Source organism: Mus caroli, unplaced genomic scaffold (genome assembly GCF_978045245.1).
Source record: "Mus caroli unplaced genomic scaffold, Mus_caroli_1 scaffold_8, whole genome shotgun sequence".
Classification (NCBI taxonomy): Eukaryota; Metazoa; Chordata; class Mammalia; order Rodentia; family Muridae; genus Mus; species Mus caroli.
In genome coordinates, this window is record NW_028227263.1 from 38,697,365 (window position 1) to 38,717,281 (window position 19,917).

A 19,917-nucleotide genomic window follows, 5' to 3' on the forward strand; every position below is an offset into this window, starting at 1 on the left:
ACTTTGCTAAGCCAGGAACACTGGGGGAAGCAACTTATTGATGTAGGTGGAATAGAATGTTATGCTGCTCAGCCAAGACTTCAGTTTTGTAGTTGATTCCCCACATCTAACAAAAAACATTTTCAAGAAACCACATGCAAAGACATCTTATGCCTCCAGTCTCAGTTAATAAATAAGCTTGTTTTAAGTTGAATTATTGCTATTCTTCCAAAGCTTGCTGCCTTTGTTTCCTTCAGCCTCTCTACATTTCAGGAGGAAGCGTTGAATCTCAACATGCCTATCAGCAAGGACAAGCTGATTTTAATATTAGGAATGGTCTGCTTGGAACAAGGTCATTCTGAAACCCTTTCCTCCATAAGAGGTAAGTTTCAAATTAAGTGTATAACTACTTTCGGTTTTGTTTGTTTGTTTGTTTTGTTTTTTGTCTGGTGGGATCACTCTTGCAGCAAATCAGAGTAACATCTCCACCTCTTGTTCCCTTGGGAATACAAGAGAAGCAAATTACTTCAGAAATGTAATTGGTTCTCAAAAATATTTCTTTGGAATTTTCTCCTGTGATAAGCATATGGAATTGAAATAATATGAAATAAATATAAACATTTGTAGGGACACTAAGTATTTTCTCCTAGTTTTACCAACTGACCTAGGATTGGCCACTTATTTGGATGCATTACACAACCTGGTATTCTTCCATGGAGCAAATTCTGGGAGATCAGAACAGGTTTGGAAGTATTTAGAATCTTCAGGGAAATTATCCTAATAGCCATATGATGCATGCTCACTGACATATAGTATAAATATTTTTGCATTGATTATAATGAGCTTAAAACAGTTGTTGGCAATCTTGTCTGTAGTCGGACTTGTGCCAGCCCAGAGAATCAACATGTTTTCTGTCTCTGCTTCAGTGACTTCAGGTAATACTAAATTTTATGTCTAGCAGATTTATGACTCATCCATCTGAAGCAGCTGGAACAGCTTTTGATCATACATGCAATGGGCTCAGAATAAAACCACAATTGGTCATTTCATGTTTTGCTGTTATTAGCTACAGGTCTCATTGATTTTTAGTTTTCACATCTTCTACATGAAGATGAAAGTCCTTTTTTCAGGCAATGCGTGGGGATTAAGAAATAAGTTATATGGGAGAGCTTTATATGCTTTAAAGACGATCTAAGTAGCTCTCCTCTTAAGGATATATTCCCAAGAAAAGTCATTTGCTCAATCAGTCATGCTTTCAGATGTAACTTGTAAGCCAGGAACTGTGCTAGACCTTAGAAGTGTGTATGCATAGGACCCACATTCCTAAGTATCTCACTGAAGAATTCTGTAGTCCAATGAGGGAAGGAGACAATTACTCTCATAACATAGCTTGGAAAGAACTGTTAAAGGGGAATGGGGAGTGGAGAGAAAGAGTGCTATATTGTGGGAGAGATCCAGATCCCAGTTTGAAGAAATCAAGGAAGACTTTTCAGATGAAGTGGTCAGTAAGCATTCAAAGAGCCATCTAAGTGAAGAAGCTCAGTGATAATGAGAGCTTTATATGCACTCTTGGAAACCTCATAGGAAAAAAATAACTTCAAGAGAAACAAATTCACCACAGAATTGCACAGTGTAAGTAAACAAATTTAAACTCACCCCTTACTTAAGAAGTCAAAAGCCCACATAAATGCACATATATTGAAGTGTTGTCGGGGATGAAGGCTTTCTTATTAAGTTATTTCTTCTCTTTACCTGACAGGCACCTGTCTTAACACCAGTGTGTGAATTAAAACTATCATCATACCACTGTTCCTGAACAATGTATTTTCTGCCCTATAGTAAATCTAATTAAATTTCTTCATATCTAACTGTGTGGCAGGCATGCATCAAAGACTCAGTCTCATAGGCAGAGCAGAGAGAGAGAGAGAGAGAGAGAGAATTACAAACTAGGACAGACTACAGCACCATCCATAAGTTAACTAAGCAACTCTGCATATGTGAATTTGTAATTCCATTGTGCCTATGCTAGATGTGATGTTACACACCTGTAATCCAAGATTTCCAAAGGCAGAGGCAGGGAAAACGTGAACTTAAGGTCATCCTGAGATCCATATTGAAATGAAATTCTCTCACAAAGAAAAGGAAGGAAGGAAGGAAGGAAGGAAGGAAGGAAGGAAGGAAGGAAGGAAGGAAGGAAAGGAGGGAGGGAAGAAGGGAGAGAGGGTGGAAGGGAGGGAGGAAGGAAGGGAGGAAGGAAGGTATCCCCATCATTGTGGAGTCCACAGTCTACCTGGGTTGAAAGTCAGAAACAGTCATCTTGGTACACAGTGAGTGTGAGTGTCTCGGGGTACTACAAAGTACCTCTCTTTTTTTGAGACCAGAGAGCTCTGAAAGAAAAGAGACTGAATTCCTGACAACCCAGTGCCAATTATCCCTGCAGCCATTAACCTTCACATTAGAAGTCAGTCCTATGAGGCTATGCCAGTGCCTGCAAATACAGAAGTGTATGCTCACAGTCATCTATTGGATGGAACACAGGGCCCCCAATGGAGGAGCTAGAGAAAGTACCCAAGGAGCTAAAGGGGTCTGCAACCCTATAGAAGGAACAACAATATGAACTAACCAGTACCCCCAGAGCTTGTGTCTCTAGCTGCATATGTAGCAGAGGATGGCCTAGTCAGCCATCAATGAGAGGAGAGGCCCTTGGTCTTGCGAAGATCATATGCCCCAGTACAGGGGAATGCCAGGGCAAAGAAGCAGGAGTGGGTGGGTTGGAGAGCAGGGTGGGGGAGAATATAGGGGACTTTAAGGATAGCATTTGAAATGCAAATGAAGAAAATATCTAATAAAAAAAAAGAAGTCAGTCCTTGGTCTGGGTAAAAATGGTTCAGTCAGCACTGCTTTCTAAACAAGCACAAAGAACTGGGTTTAATCCCCAGAAACCATTTTTAAGGTGATATAGTAAAGTGCATTCCCAAATGCACTTGTTGAGAGTCAGTGATGGGCAGATCTTTGGGGCTAGCTGGAGAGTTGCAAGCTAGTGAGAGATCTTGTCTCTAAAAACAATGGGCTAAGGAAGATAGTCAAAGTTGACCTCTTGCCTTAATATGCCCACACATGGATAAACATACACACACACACACACCATAGAAGCTCTCACTCTCAATAGCACACATCTTATGTGTGGCAAAACTGAGTAATCTGTTCTTCAAAACATATCTAATCCCAACCATTAACTTAAAGCCATATTGTAATTTCTTTACATATCCCATATACTGCATTTTGTTCTTGTTTGGAAAATTCTTCCCTATATCTTAGTCCTAGAAATTAATCACTCGGTGTCTATCTTGTCTTTTCCCCAGATCCTGACTGTGGGCAGAGTTTGGTTAAGCCCCAACCTCAGAATTACTTTAGCCTTTTCAGTCGCATTGTTGGAGGAAGCCAAGTGGAAAAGGGTTCCTATCCTTGGCAAGTGAGTCTTGCAATTCCTTCTCTAGTTGGTGAAATAGGATATTTCAAGCTTGTGTCATCCCAGATCACATGTTACCTCCCTTAGGTCACCCTCTGTCTGGGAAAAAAATTCACAACACACCCAGAGCTGTGCTTTCCTAATCTTAAAAGAAGATTAATTAATATTCATAATTGAATTTGTGCTCAACGGGTTGCCTGAGTGTTGTTGATTAACTTAACAAATATTTTTTAAGTAGATGACTGGTCACTTGATCAATTAATTGGTCATCTGTTCAATTCAGAAGTTCATATTCAAATCATAATAATGGTGAACCATTGGCTTTTCTTTCATAGTTTTCTGTTCTGTCTTCTATCTTTAGCCTCCTCTCAGTATTCCTCCTGTTTGTTTATTCAGTATTTGTTTTGGTTCAAATGATTTAATCAAGAGTCTAAAAAGCTCTCAGCATTCACTGTACCATTGAACTTTATATAATCTTGCCAGATTTTCTGTGTTGCTTTGTGTTTCATGTTTTCTTTTTGATTGTTCATAAATAATTTTTGCTTAAAAGTGAAAAATTCTCGGCTGGACAGAGGCCCCAGGCACATATTTAGCAGAGGCCTCCCTTGCCTGACCTCAGTGGGAGAGAATGCACCCAATCCTGTAGAGATTTCATACTCCAGGGAAGGGGGACACCAGGCATGGGAGCACCCTCTTAGAGTCAAAGAGGAAGAAGATGGGGTAAAGAACTTTGGGAGGGTATGCCTGGAGCGGGGAATCAACATTTGAGATGTAAATAAACAAAATAATTCATTTTTAAAAGGTGAAATTTTCTAATAAACTACCATTTTCTCATCCTAAAAATGTGAAGCTATTCATTCAAAGTAATTATTTGTCAAGTATAAGCCACCTTTGAATCAAATCAAATATCATAGATAGATTGAGTTAAAGACAGAAATTTACTAAAGATCAGAGACAATTAATTGCATAAACATGCTTTCTACCAAGCTTGACAACCTGAGTTTGATCCCAGGGACCACATGGTGGAAGGAAAAACCCAATACTCCCAGATTATCCTGATTGCTACATGCATATTATGTACACTTTGTACATAAACACACACACATGCACATACATGCACACACACTCAAAGAGGAGAGAGTGATGGATAAAAAAATAGATAGATGTCATTTTAAGTATGTTGAAGAAACAAATTAAAGCACAGGCTTGAACTTGTAGGGGTCAAATAGTCTATTAAGACCATATGAAAGCAGTAGGCCCAAGCTACTCTTGTTCACACTATCATGATGCCTGAGTCATGATCACTGTGGTTAAGTTATCTCTATCTGTCTTTCAGAATATGCTCAGTCATAGGTTTGGGGAAACCCCACAGCATTAGCTTCCACCAACTTAGATCTCTGTCATCTAGGTGTCTCTGAAACAAAAGCAGAAGCACATCTGTGGAGGGACCATCATCTCTTCACAGTGGGTCATCACAGCCGCTCATTGCATGGCTAACAGGTAGGAAACCTTGGTTGATGGAGGAAGACAAAGTTACCCCATCCTGCACCTTGGAATCAGAACTGATTACTCTTGTAAAACACAAGGAAGCTAATTGGGTGTCATAAATGAGGCTTAGTGACATTGTAGGCTAATTCTCAGGTTTGTAGGTAAAGGATTCTGTGCAGAGGCAAGATGCTGTATTTACATAAACCCACTGAAGTCATCAAAAAGTATTATCAAAAGACTGTCTTGTGAAAGTTTCCTAATAGTTTTGATTAAAATGTTGTCCTGAAAAAACACTACCTGGTTCATTATACATGTTAAGAAAACAAAGACAGACCAATAAAATACAGATGTTCATGTCTTCCTTCCTGTTGGACTTGCTTCTCTGATCTTCAACCTAAGCACTTTTATTTTTTTAATTAGCTTTCTAGTGTGATCCAAATACTCCACTGTTGGCATTCTATACATATACTAGGCTGTAGTCAAGATTATGTCCCGATGGTTGTTCTTTCATTTCAAGTCTAAAAGCATTCTTGGGATGCTCATTAACTGTCAGTTGCCAATGGGTATCAAATACACAAAAATTACTAGGCATGATGCCCCCCAATGGGTCCATAGTTTAAAAGAAAAATTAGACTGGAATGGTGTGGTACATCTGTAGACACAGTTACTTGAGCAGCTGAAGCAGTAAAATTGCATGAGTCCAGGAATTTGGGGCCTGCCTGAGAAATATAGAAAGACCACCTATGTTGAGTAAAAATAAAAATAAACAAGCAAACAAACAAATAAACATTTAACAATGTCCCTACAATGGAGGCAGTGGTAAGCTAGAGAGATGCTATGTATTATAGTAAGTACCTGATATATCCAAGATTCAGGAAAACATTACAAGAGAAATGATGGTGCTCTATCTAATATTACATAAAATATCACCATTGGAAAAGAAGGGTCCCAAAGAAAGAAAAGCTCAAAATGCTTACTCCATTCCATCTCATCCTATCAAGTTCCTTCAAGATAACACTGACCTTAGGAAATGGCATCATTCTCGTTTTGTGGGAGAACAGTAAATTACAAATATAAAGAAGGCAAAGAGGCAATCCCTGCTTCTGGCTGTTGTAATTGGTTCAAATCCTTGCGTATGTGTACTCCCTGGAACATCAAAGTTAGGTTGCTGTCCTTCATAATACACACACCACATGAGATTTTTAACACTGAAGCAACACCCTTACTAGGAATCACAAATGCTTCACAAAATAACTCACTGGTATTATGACTAGGACAGCCTAATAAGATAGTTGAGTAGTTTCATATATATTTTAGTTCCCTGGATTACAATGCATATATGTTTCTCTAGCTGATTACAAACAACACTGGCAAATATTAAATATATCATGTCACTATCTCTGCACTGGGTCTTCTATTTTTTTTTTTTTTTAATAGCAGTAGAACCATTCTCATTCGCTTGGCTCAGCACTCTCATGCTCCACATTATCCACCCATGTTAATTTGAAGAGGCTAATTTTCCAGCATATACAACCATACTCAGAAGCTCATTAAAACCCCATCTCTTTCCTTCTCCCTTTTTATAGAAACATTGCATTAACTTTGAATATAACTGCTGGAGAACATGACTTGAGCCAAGCCGAGCCAGGAGAGCAAACACTTGCCATTGAAACCATCATCATACACCCGCAGTTCTCCACCAGAAAACCTATGATCTATGATATAGCCCTTCTGAAGATGGTTGGAACCTTCCAATTTGGTAAACATTTACCGTGCACCCTGAATAATCTATACCATAGCCTTTGATCCATACTATACCTCTACAGATCATATTATGTAGCATGAGACCAGCTCTTCTGGATTATATACAAGAAGTGGAGACTTGTCTGGAGTGTCCCCTTCCTAAAATGCCTTCCTTATGGTTCTGGATGTAGGGTTATGTAGAGTGAGGAGAAGGAAACTGACAAGTGACCCCTGAAGATGCCAGGCTGATCCTTAAGAGGTCTTTGGGGACTACCCAGATGCCAAAAGTGTAACTATGTTAACTTCTCCATAAGCCAAATCCTGCCTTGATCTTTTCTTCAGGACAGTTTGTGAGGCCTGTGTGTCTTCCAGAGCCAGGAGAACACTTTAATGCTGGATTTATTTGTACAACTGCAGGCTGGGGTCGCTTGTCCGAAGGTAAGAGCTCCTGTACCACTTCTATTAATCAAAATCCTCAAAACGTTCTGGCAAATAATCAGAAACCAGAATTTTTAATTAAACAACCAGGCAAACATTTCAAAAGTCAGAGAATTTCACAATGTGCTTAAGAAATTGAGATCCTTCCAAAGAGACACAAACTTGCATCCAGCTGGTGCTGATGAAAGTACAGGGCATCTTCATCTCAGAAGGTAAAAGCTTACCTTGATGGGTCATCTCTTCATTCCAGGTGGCAGCCTCCCACAAGTCTTGCAGCAGGTAAACCTGCCAATTTTGACTCAGGAGGAATGTGAGGCCGTTCTGTTGACCTTAAAGAATCCCATTACTGGGAAGACCTTTCTCTGCACAGGATCCCCTGATGGAGGGAGAGATGCTTGTCAGGTATGTGGGTAAGCTAAGCTCCAAGCACAGGAAAGTTTACTAGCAGGTGAGGAGTCTAAGAACGCTGATACCAGGTAAAACTAGTATCTGTTCCCCACCACCACCACCACCACCCCCAAAAAAATAGAGATAGTGCCAAGGGTGAAGCCCTCAAGGTTCTCCACTCATTATGGATATCTCTTCTTATTTTGAGGTTCCTAGATTAGAGGTGTTGGAAATGTCACTATCCTCAATTCTCAGGATTTATGAAGACTTCAGTCAGTTGTATCACTGTGCAAGAAGTCTGGGAAGCATTGATGAACACTAAGAATGGGGAGAAGGAGCAGAAGTTGACAGATTCTGATGTTTGAGGATCAAATGGAAATTGTAACCAGATATTCTCCCAGATCCCTGAGTCTTAATTGTTAGAAGTGAGGATATTAGTGCTTGACATTTCCATCCTCGTGGGGAAAGTGAGCACTCTGAGGCACCTCCACCAACAATCACAGTAACAGGAGCTTCCTTCTTCCTTCCACAGGGAGATTCAGGAGGGTCACTTATGTGCCAGAATAGGAAAGGGGCCTGGACTCTGGCTGGAGTGACTTCTTGGGGTTTGGGCTGTGGTCGAAGCTGGAGAAACAACGCAAGAAAGAAAGAGCAAGGATCTCCTGGAATCTTCACAGATCTCAGGAGAGTGCTTCCCTGGATCCTCAAACATATCCAGACTGGTAATGAAGCCATCCTGCAAGCTTAGACAGCTACAGTTCTACTGGGGTGAAGGGCATTAGCAGGCTAGACAATCGTAACTGGAGAGGACCACTTCTTTTCTCAGTGTAATGCTTGAGGATTTTGAAATGTATGATCTACTACAAGAGCAAAACATCATATAAATCTAAGTATTAAAATATTTACTGAAGAATGAATGTATTCCTCATAAATTGATTAAACTTTGCCTATGACAGAAACTATGTCACCCACTGAAGTAGATAGATAGATAGATAGATAGATAGATAGATAGATAGATAGATAGATATCCACCTACTATCCTAGCAAGATTCAGCAAGCTAAAGCATAGGTCAGTAATGAACAACCACTGATAATCTGACGACCCAGAGAATGATATTTCTCTGGAAATATTTTCAGATGTCACAATTAAAAAGGGGACACCAGCACCTAGTAGATAGAGGTCACAGGGCCTTCTAAGCCATGTACAGTACAGCAAACAGTGCTCACCATAATGAATAGTGTCACCTAAATAAATAAGACAGGAGATTTAGAAACCCAGGTATAAAAGCAAATGTGGTAAATTTGAGGGACAGGCTCTATGTGCACCCTTCTAGTAGACCAGCCAGGGGGAAAAAATGCAGCTTTGTTTCTACCTCCAAACTGTTTCCTTAACTGGTGTCTTCAAGTATCAAAGTGGCTTCCATCATTTCTCAGTGGATTAACTTAAGTTAACTCAGAATTTTTTTTCAAGAGTATAGTATAATGACAGGTATCTGAACCTCAGTGTGTGACTACTCAAAATGTTCATGATTGGAGGAAGGTTATCTCTATCTCTGGCCTCCACTCTCATGCATCCTTGGCTCCTTTTTTTCTGTGTAATCTCCAAGTTAATCACTGTTTCTTCATTAATAAGAATAAAGCAAGTGAGATCATCTCAAAACTCCAGGACCGCTATCCTGCTTTGTCATTTTACCTGGCCTGTTCTTTTCACAGATTAAATTTTCAGTATTTGCATATTGACTTAAAATGCTCTGCTTTTCAAGTCAATTTCTTGTCCAAAGTACCACAAGCTTTGAATTGCATCTTTCTTTTTCTTTCTCAGGCCATCGAAGGAAGAGCACCAAAGGTGGGTATTCCTTGTAGCCTGCACTCACAGGAGCATGAGTTAACATCCTAACATTTTACATTTCTGGGAGTCAGTTTCTGTTATCATCTAAAATCTTCTTCTGGTTGTGTTTCAGTCATCACTTGGTATAAAACTCTGATGAGCATCCACAGCTGTCCCTGCCAGTCGGCTAATTAAATGTCCACGGAGCCCCATTCCCTTACATATATCTTTGTATCAAGTCATAGCTTTATCCAATTCAGCAAACACTAACTGACAAACACTGACTCTCAATTAAATAATAGAATAGGGGAAGTGGTACAGAAATAGTTAAGTGACATACACTCCCCTGAAAGTTCCCCTACTTACACAGGGGGCTTATCCCTGTTCACCATGACTCTTTGATGAATTCACTCTGAAATTTGGGGCAAGCCCTTTCCTCAGTTACATTATCTATAGCAAAATGAGAGTGGATCTTGTCTTAGTTGTCTACTGGGCCTTTGAGCCTATAGGATTATTCCTTAAAAAGCAGAATGGAAAATAGACTCTCTAGATCTAGGCTGCTTACAGATATAAGTGACCAATGTCATAAGCTTTGGAACAGAGACATCCTTATCCAGGATAGACCACAAAGGATAAAGAAGGAGAAATATGGGCAAACCATCAAGCCAACTGAAGCAGCTTAAGTGTAGGATATATAATGGAGTCTCACAAGAGAAAAGAATAGAAAGATAACTCGAGATCAAATTCTGGAAACTGCCTCCATCAATCAAAAAACAGGCATCATTTTACAATAGAAAGTTGATTGTTTAGATAAGTACATTATAGTTATATAATAAAAGAATATAATAGTAGCATGAAGGAGATTAAGGGAAGAAAAAGTCAAGTGGAATTCATCACATATTTATATATACATATACATGTATATGAGATGGGTAGATAGATAGATAGATAGATAGATAGATAGATAGATAGATAGATAGATAGATAGATAGATGAAGGATGAAAACAGGATAAGGGCCAAAAAGGAAAAAAGAAATAAAATTTGGGACCAGTTTAGTGAGGACTGAAAGTGAAGAGAAGGAGAAATCCAGCTTGACTCTTGACATCATCACAGCTTTGAACACAAGAGCCTGAATGTTCATCCATAAATCAAAGGTAGCTGCAGTTTTGCTCATGAAGGTGATTCCACTTATACTGAGTGTTGCGTTTCAGTGGAGATAACCGGACATTAGTGTAAGTCTGACCTCAAGTCCAGAAGAGTATTGGTAAGAGTTGAAACTGCCAGCGTGGATAAGCCTATACTGAGGTCTCCAATAAAAAGGGAAAAGGAAAACTAGGGTAGAACCTGGGAAGTGCCTGTACCCACAGAATGAAGTCTCTGAGTCTGAGTGATGGGGGGCAGGTCACAGCATCTCAAGGATAAGCACAGCCTAAGATGGACAAAAACACAAAACTATGAAGCATTATAGAAGCCAAGACAGGAAAGAAATAGTGTGTGAAGAACAAAAGTGTACAGAAAGGAGAAACAGTGGCTCCCATGTCTTCAGCTTCCATAAGGATGGTATGGTGATTAGAGCATAGGCTGCCATGCCTCATGCTGTGGCATTTCCTCTCAGCTTTATGCAGTGAGCCTGATGGTCTCATCAGTGGGTCTGAGGGAGAGCTGCACTTCCCAGAAAGTCTTCACCTATACTATGAGAGCAAGCAGTGAGTACTCCCTCTGTGTCCTCCCCAGACTCCGCCTTAGCCTGCCTGTGCCCATTGACAAAACTGTGACTGTCACTTTCTGGCTAGAAGTTACACTTTCTCATGTATCTGCCTGCAGACTGTGTGTCTGGACCTTCCTGGTTCCAGAGGACATGCATATGTTGCTCAATTTCTCAAACTTGGATGTAGAGTCTTGTCACCACAATTACCTGGCAATGTACTCTTTAGAAGACAGACTGGTTGGTAAGTGGTTCTTCATGCTGTCATATGGAAAGCAGGGCTAAGTAGACTTAACAATGTCTGGTCACAATATGTCTGACATGGAGACAATCGTAAATGCAACAGTCTCCTCGTCCAGTTTTGAGAGTCTGCTCTAAAGTGGGGAGAATAGAGACTGAGCCTGCTGAGGGCACTTCAGCAGCTGCATCTGATACTTTTAAATCCAGGCTGCCTGGGTCATGACCCCATTATGAGTAAACTTTACACATATTGCTGGGTCCCCGAGTCACCCCAAGTAAGACACCACTTAACTATGGTTGCAAGTGAATTTTACCTGCCTCAAAACACTAAGAAGAATGACACCAAGTTATGCCCATGAGAAGACAAAGCTTATATGTATAATAAAAATGAAGCCAGGCATAGTGGCACATAGCTGTAAACCTAGAATTTGGAGGCAGGAGGATTGCATGACCATGGCCATCTTGGTATATACAATGATATCTTGTCTCAAAGAAACAACAAATTACAAAAATGGAATAGGGTTTCTATGGTTCTCACCCTGAAGTAACTTTGTCCATCTCATTGGCAATATTTTAGAAGTATTCTTGGCTGTTACAACTGAAGAGAATATAGGAGATTATATAGAATATAGAAGAAACCATATTAAAAAAAAGATTGTACACTTTTTAAATCCTGCAAAAGTCAAAGAGCAACATAAACACAACATTCTGGATCAAAATCCTACTAGTGCAAAAGCTGAGCAGCCTAACTCAGACAATCCTGAACTTCCAGGACAAGATGTATCTCCCTAGGTCATGTGTCTAGTGCCATTTTCCAGACTCTGAACAAAGACTCTTCTCACATTGCAGGGAAATTCTGTGGAGAAAATCTCCATACATCCATTCTCCTTGGCTCCAGTTCTATCCAGCTGAGATTCATCTCTGATGCCACAGATTATGCCACTGGGTTTAATCTCACCTATAAAGCACTTAAGCCGAGATACCATCCTGGTAAAACCATTTACTTTCATTGTTTAGTATCTAGGCCCTTTGCAGAAGCTTTGGCATCATAAGTGTTGGAGGTGGTAAGCAGGGAGACCCCCACCTGAGGTCTACTGGCTTCATAGTGTAGAGGGAATCTTGGCAAGCTGAATGATGTAGTCTCTCCTCCCCAGTCCCTGAAAGTTCCTGATCACTGACCCAAGTGAACTGAGAGGGCCTTAAGAGTTCTGTAAGCCAGAGCATAAGACTCTCTCTTGCTGTTGGCCCTGCCAAAAGATGTAATTTATCACTTAGTAGAGACAGGAGGGAGAACACAAAAAGTCTTTCCTGTGTGTGTGAGTTTGTTCTGCCCTCCTTTGTTTTAGATTCCGGCTGCAGGTCTCTAACTATCCTCTTTGAAGAAGGCACTATACAGAGTCTTCACTATCCTGAAGACTACAGTGACATGGCTAGCTGTACCTGGATTTTTCAAGCCCCCAGCTATTGCCTAATTAAGGTATTGACTGTATTTGTCCTAAATTAGACATGATACATTCACAAGAGAGCTGTCAAAGACACTGTTCAGGCAGAGATTTTTATCTGATGTGTTTACAGTCATACTTTTAGTCCTCAGTGCCTGGCACACTACACTGAATTCAGATAACTGACGAGCCTTGTTTCTCCTGTAGCCACCACTAGATGGCACTTGCACTCTTTAGCTCTTGTTCAAAACAAAATGAAATTTCCCACTATAACCTTAATCTTTAGACCTGGTGACTTTCATGAGTCTATATGTCCTTTTAGAAACAAACATTCCTCCTTATAATCTCAAATTCTCAAGAAAATAATTGTGACTAATTAAGAAGTTAGTAACAATCATGCCAATGTCATTAAGAGCTCCAAACAGAGACGACACAGCAAAGAGGAGCTAGCACAGGCCAGGGCCAGGGAGTACTCGATTCAACAAGGTTATAAAGTGTACTTAGAGTATGGGAAAGTGGGGCTGAGACCAAAATATAAGCCTGTGGATATCACATTTGATCTCAGTAGTGTGAAGGCCATTTGTTTGTTGCCAATTAAACAGTAGTGGATCCTCTGGGAAAATGTGTCATGACACGGGTGAAAGTAGAACAACAATCTGGATAAGTATAGAGATAGACACGTATTTCTTAAAATAATAAATGACCAAAAACTTATAAAGAAAAGAAAGGAAAGGAAGAGAAGCAAGAAGGAGTAAACCCTGGAATCCCACAGTCGATTCCACTGGTGTAAACATCTATATCAGTTATTTCTCTTGTTGCTGTGACTAAATCCTTGACAAGAAACAACTTAGGAGAGGACAGGTGTATTCTGATTTCCAGCTTGAGACGATCCTGACGATGGCAGGGAAGGCATGGTAGCAGAAGGTGGATGGTCATATTGTATCAGCACTCGAGAAGCAGAGTGGACAGAAAGTGGTCACAAACCCCCAAAGCCTGCCCCTCAGGGACCTACTTCCTCCAGTGAGGCTCCAGCCCCTCAAGGTTTCACACCCTTTCAACATAACTCCATCATCTAAGGATCAAGTATTCAAACATGTGAGCCTATGGGGGACATTTTATATTCAAACCATGATATTTTTTAAGTGTAATTACCTAAACTAAGTCAAGTACGTCACTAGACAGTACAATCAAGGAGACTGTCATCTTATATATAAGCTCTAGTTAACTACATTGTTATCAGTGCCTAACTGCATCTGAAGAGAAAAGGGGTTTGAGATAAAAACAAAAACCCAAACCAATGAGTCTTCATGACAGGTCAGAAAATGGAGCCTTTAAAACACAAAGCAAACAAAGCAAACAAATGGATGTGGCCAATAGTTTGAGTTTACCTCAAGAGTTAAAATTTAGAGAAAATGAAAATTGGGAATTAATTACCCAGTTCCAACCTCACCCCTCAAAAGCAAGGCAGAATAATAGAACTAAATGAACAATTGAGAGAAGCTGGGATTCAGGCTATCTGAAATGTCAAATACAGTCAGAGGTTAGGAGCCTAAGTGAGAGCCCACTGGTTTTAAGAATGAGGGAGGACAGAGACTGCAGGACAGAGAGAGCATCTTCAGTGGTTTCCAGGACTGATCCAGTGTGTTGACTTTATTATTGCCAGTACTGAAACTTAGCTTTGCAAAAATACAAAAATGGCAGAAGTCTGTTTGGGTCCCTTTCAGCAATTGGAATTTTTGTCTTAGACTCAAGCCAAAATTCCTTTTTTTTTTTTTTTTTTTTAATGTCAACTCAGCAACTCAAACAGAAGTTCTTAAGATCAAATATTCTAACACAATTCTATCCAAGATCTGGTGATTTGACTCGTGCTGAAGAATGATGGTAGGGAAATATTCAGATCTGTTTTCTACAATGAAGTTGTTATGTTCCTATAAGAACAAGGTTCTTTGTATATGCAGCAAAAGCACCTGAGTTCGTAACAGGCACAGGACTCACTTCTGAGCCATGATGTTTCATGTCTTGTTCACTGGTGTTGCATTACGCAACAGCAGACTTAGTGCAAACTCTGCTTGCTATATATTCGAAACCAAGGCTGTAATAGAATCACATGATGCAGCATAGGCAAAAACACAAGAAACACTGTGAATTTGTACTGTGTTTGATTTTGAGTTACATTTTGGTCACTGAACTTTAAAAAAAATTTTTTTCACTGATGCCAAAATGTTTACAGTTCCTTCATCCCCTCCACAACTCACAGTTTCCTTGCTCCATGTTGTGTACCCCCCCATACTGAATATAAAACAAGTACATCATATAGAGATCAAGGCAGAGGGAGAAAGGTAATAGCATAAAGATAGCTTATGACACATTTTTGAGATGACACAGTGGTGCCATGTGCAAGAGAGATAAGTATAATGTGCTTCCACTTAACATCAGGATCACAAAAACTGTAGAACTAGAACCTTCATGATATGTCCTTAGAAAACAGCAATGGTTCTCTCTATGCTTCACCAAGATTTCTGCTTTGAGCTGTGAGTTCTCCAAGTTCACTGCTCTGACTTCAAGTTCCTTTTACAGGTGGTTCCAGTGGCGTCCAGGCAACACTTTGTTTGATAGCAGCTCTTGCACTCATTTGTAACTTGGCAAGGCACTGGTACATATTGGGAGCAAAAGAGAGCAAATGTGATGAGTCAGAAACATCCTTCTGGGTACATCCTCCCGGGCAGAAAGACACACCTTGTGAGAAATACATCTACCTTCAGCTTTGAGTCAAGTAAACTGAAAATTAAATACCAAGAATAAGATGTTTAGTGTGTAAGATCCCTAGAAAAGTAATATGTATCCAGACCAGGACTTACCTGTCCAAGTAGCACAACCCAAAATTGCCACCTCTGTAGGGTGGTTCTTCCATCCCCTGTAGCTGTGATGGAGCTCAGACATTGGCACAGATCCCCGTCCCTGCATGCAAGCTGTATTTGATAGCTTCTATGTTTCAAGAGTTTTGAGGGCCTATCTTTTCCTTAGCCACTCATGAATATCTCTACAACTTTATCAACCAAGATTTTACTCTAGAGCAAGGCGAGTGGCCTAGAGTCTTCTGCTCATTCCTTGAGCTTCTCTAGATGTGACCAAGCACCTTCTCAGCTGTCATTTCAGAGCCTAGAAATAGAAGAAAATGGAGACTGCACCTCTGACTATGTGACTGTACACAGTGATGTCGAGAAGGAGAAGGAAATAGGTTTGTATTCCCCTTGAGCCCTGGCTTCCCCTGGTTTGCCCTTGGACCTGATCATGAGATAAGGAATAAAAAGATACATCTTAATTTTCCTTTGTTCCCCGCACCTCCTCCATCTTTCCCTATGGTCTTACCACCACTCCTTCTGCTTTCATGTAGGGGAGAAAAGAGCAAGGTCCAAAGAACTATTTGAACCATCTGTGAAAGGCCATTGAAGAGGACTCAGATAGAGATAAGCCTAATGGGCTATGGAAGCAGCTCAGTGGTAAAGGGCTTACCTAGCATTCATAAGGCCCTTGGTTTAATCCCTAGCCCTGCCACCTCAAAAAATAATTGCTTAGTATATCTTATGGCTAGAGGCAATTCTTTTAGCATAGTGGTTGTCAACCTTGCTAGTATCAAGACCCTTTAATATAGTCCCTCATGTTGTACTGAACCCGCCCCCCAACTATAAAATTGTTTCATTGCCACTTCATAGCTGTAATTTTGTTACTGTTATGAATCATAATGTAAAACTCTGATATGCCACCCCTAAAGAGGTCACACCCCACAGGTTGAGATCCACTGCTTTCGCAGTACTGATGAAACAACCCGGAAGTGCTGGTGGGGTCAAATACACATTTTGAAGAGGCAGATCCCTTTATTTTGAAGATGAGATTTGGTATTTGTCAAAAAACTTGTCCATAGCTATCTAAAGAACACTTGTTTTTTCTTTATCTGATGCCATATCTATTCACTTGACATCACTTAACCTGCCTGGGGCCTCACAGCTCGGTTCTGTGGCTATGTGATACCCAGCCCTGTGCTGAGTTCCTCCAGTGTGATGCTCATCAGCTTCCAATCAGATGAAAATGGCACTGCCAGGGGCTTCCAGGCTGACATTTCCTTCATTTCTAGAGCAGGTAAGAATTTAGAGGTAAAGTTCTCAGATTCCCAACTCTAAACCTTGCATCATAGTAGAAAAGCACAATGAGCCTAGACACCACTGAAGCTCTTTACTGGTAGCTGCATCCTATAAAATCACCAAGAACACGGAATTAGGGGTCCTAAACCATGATGTTTGTTCCTAGGTTAGGTTTTACAAACCTCTGATGTATGTCTATCAGTATACAAGCTTCATTAAAGGACAACATTTATATATATGTGTGTGTGTGTGTGTGTGTATATACATACATATATATATATATATATATATATATATATATATATATATACATTCATAGAGCATGGCACTACAATGGATGTCTAAAACAAAGCTTATCTGACACATGATTTGGTTTTGGTTTGGTTTGAGACTGGCCTGAAACTCAACATAACCTCAGACTCACTATCTTCCTGCCTATACCTTTTAAATGATGGGATTACAGCCTTGTGCCGACAAGCCATGATTATTTTTTCTTTTGGTGTGTGTGTGTGTGTGTGTGTGTGTGTACCTACACACCTACACCTGTACATCACAGTAGGCACTTTGACGTCAGAGGCTGCTTGCAGGAGTCTGTTCTCTCCTTCCACTTATGTGGGTCCCAGGAATTGAACTCAGGTGATCAAGTTTGGCAGTCAACACCTTTACCACCTGAGCTATCTAAACAGGTTCAGGTTCATGTATCTTTCATTTGAGACACATCACGGGCTTCTTCTTACACTAGGAGGCATGTCCACACTATGCTTAGGAGCCATATTAAACAGCTAAATCACCAATTTAAGTAGAACACAAAAGTACATATACACAAACACCAGCAAAATGGCAGGGCACTAAATAGGACTTTTGTTTGCAGTATGAAAGCTGTAACAAAAAGCTGTGAGGCTGAAGAGATGGAAGTTAAGGTCACTTTCTTCTCTTGTGCAGGGCCCAGGTTCAATTCCCTCTGGGCAGCTTACAACCATTTGTAACTATGGTTCCCGAGAACCTAGCACCCTTTTGTAGCCTCCACAGGCATCGGGAACATACAAAGTACATACATACATATACAAGTGAAACATATATGCACATAAAATAAAAATAAATAAATTTAATTTAAAAAGAAAGAAAGAGGAGGAGGTGATGTCTGAATGTTGCCTTGTTCCACCTCAGCTGGGCATCAAATAATTCATAAAAGCACCATGCCTGTTGCTTATAGGGTTATGTCTTAGCAATATTCTATTGCTATGAAGAGACACCATGACCAAGGCAATCCTTATAAAACATTTCATTTAAGGCTTGCTTACAGTTTCAGATGGTTAGTTCGTTATCAACATGGTGCGAATCAGACAGACATGTCACTAGAGCAGTAGCTGAGAGCTTTACATCCTATTCCAAAGGCACCAAGCAGAGAAAGAGAGGGAGACTGGGCTTGGAGTGGGCTTTTGAATCCTCAAAGCCCACACCCAGTAATACACCTTCTCTGACAAGGCTACATCTCTTAATCTTTCCCAAGAGTTCCACTCTCTGGTGACCAAGCATTTTAATATATGAGCCTAGAGGGGCCAATCTCATTCAAACCACTACAGTGGGCTTTTGAAAAGTCTACCCTTAATGACACCCCTCCTCCAACAGTATCTTGCCCCCTAATCCTTTCTAAACAGTCCACAAACGGAGCACCAAACATTCAAATGTATGAGCCATTCCCATTCAAACCACTACAGGTTACAAATAACTTAATTAAAAATTAATAAATAAAAAATTAGCGATTAGGCAGGTTCACATATGGAATCCACAAAGAATAAAGATAGACTGCATGTCTGAATCTTACCTAGTCTTTTCTAGATGTGTAGTCTTGGGTTTTGCTTCCAATCTTAGGATGGGAGAATAATTCATGTATATAAGTGGATGGGGAGCTCTGATCAGTGGTAGAGTGCATTAGCATGCACAAGGCCCTAGATCAAAGTCCTTGCACGATAAGAAAAGAAAGAAGAAGAAGCAGCAGAATGAGGATCCGTGTTAAATCAGGGAAGATTTGCTTGGCTATGTGCAAATTCGTATCACACATCCAGAAAGCAGGTTATGAAGCACCTTCATCCACGTCCAGGCTCTTGGCATGTGTGCTTTCCAATCACATCTCCAACCTCACGAGTCTTCTTCCCTGTGGGAAATCCAAAAAGCCAGTTATCTATTTCCCAAGCTTTCTATTTTGGTTAGACCTTAAACAGCTGCTGAAGGGGAACCAGGTTGAAAATAAAATATTCCACCTCTCTGTTAAGGGACCCATGTAGACCTGTTTACTGAAGTGTCTCCACAATTCAGACAGTATCACCATAAATCATTTTCTGATGTCCCGAATGTGACAGTCTATAAGCCAAGCAATTGTATTATGTTTATGCTCAGATTTAAATATCTCCGTATCAGAGGATGAATCAGTGCCTCTGGAGACATGGGATGTACCACCTGGACCAATGGAAATTTCTGGTAAGCTGCTTTGAGGAATGTGACTAAGCTGCTTTGAGGAATGTGAGTGTGTGAAAGTGGGATAAATTGTCTTCTAACATGTGCTGGAATCCTAAACTGCAGTACCCCAGAAGGTGACTCTTATATTTGGAAATACACTCTTTATAGAAGTAATTGGCTTAAAATGAGATCATCAGAGCATGCTAATCCTATATAACTTATGTCCTCATAAAATGGGGAAATTTAGATGCAGAGAGAGACACACATACAAGAACACCATAGGAAGAAGACATCGGGAAGATGCCAGCTATTGACAGTGGTCTTCTGAAGCAAAGGGGAGAGGCATGGAAAGGATTGAGAAGCATTGAAACCCTCAGAAAGAATCAACGTGCTGACACACTGGCCTTTGACCTCTTGCCTCCAGAAATGTGAGACAATAAATCTCTGCTATTCTAGCCACCGACGCAGTTTGCGGTAGTCTCTTAACAGTAGCTTTAGCAAACAAATTCACCAGAAATGGGTAACACATTTGTCAGGGCTGACTAAATATCCACAGCACTGGCAATCAGGAAGGAAACCGCAAGGGATCACCAGAGTCCAG

At 40.4% G+C, this 19,917-nt stretch overlaps 1 protein-coding gene across 1 annotated transcript; it reads left to right on the forward strand.

Annotated features, from left to right (window-relative positions):
- Nucleotides 1-273: 273 nt before the first annotated feature.
- Ovch2 (ovochymase 2) lies at nt 274-19,748 on the forward strand. Its single transcript, XM_021169239.2, is given in 16 exon segments — nt 274-361; nt 3,342-3,451; nt 4,857-4,948; nt 6,523-6,695; nt 7,022-7,117; nt 7,368-7,519; nt 8,037-8,226; nt 9,327-9,350; nt 10,949-11,039; nt 11,158-11,282; nt 12,128-12,268; nt 12,625-12,755; nt 15,865-15,958; nt 16,726-16,857; nt 19,257-19,337; nt 19,564-19,748. Coding segments are annotated over 16 exon segments (1,905 nt in total).
- Nucleotides 19,749-19,917: the final 169 nt, after the last annotated feature.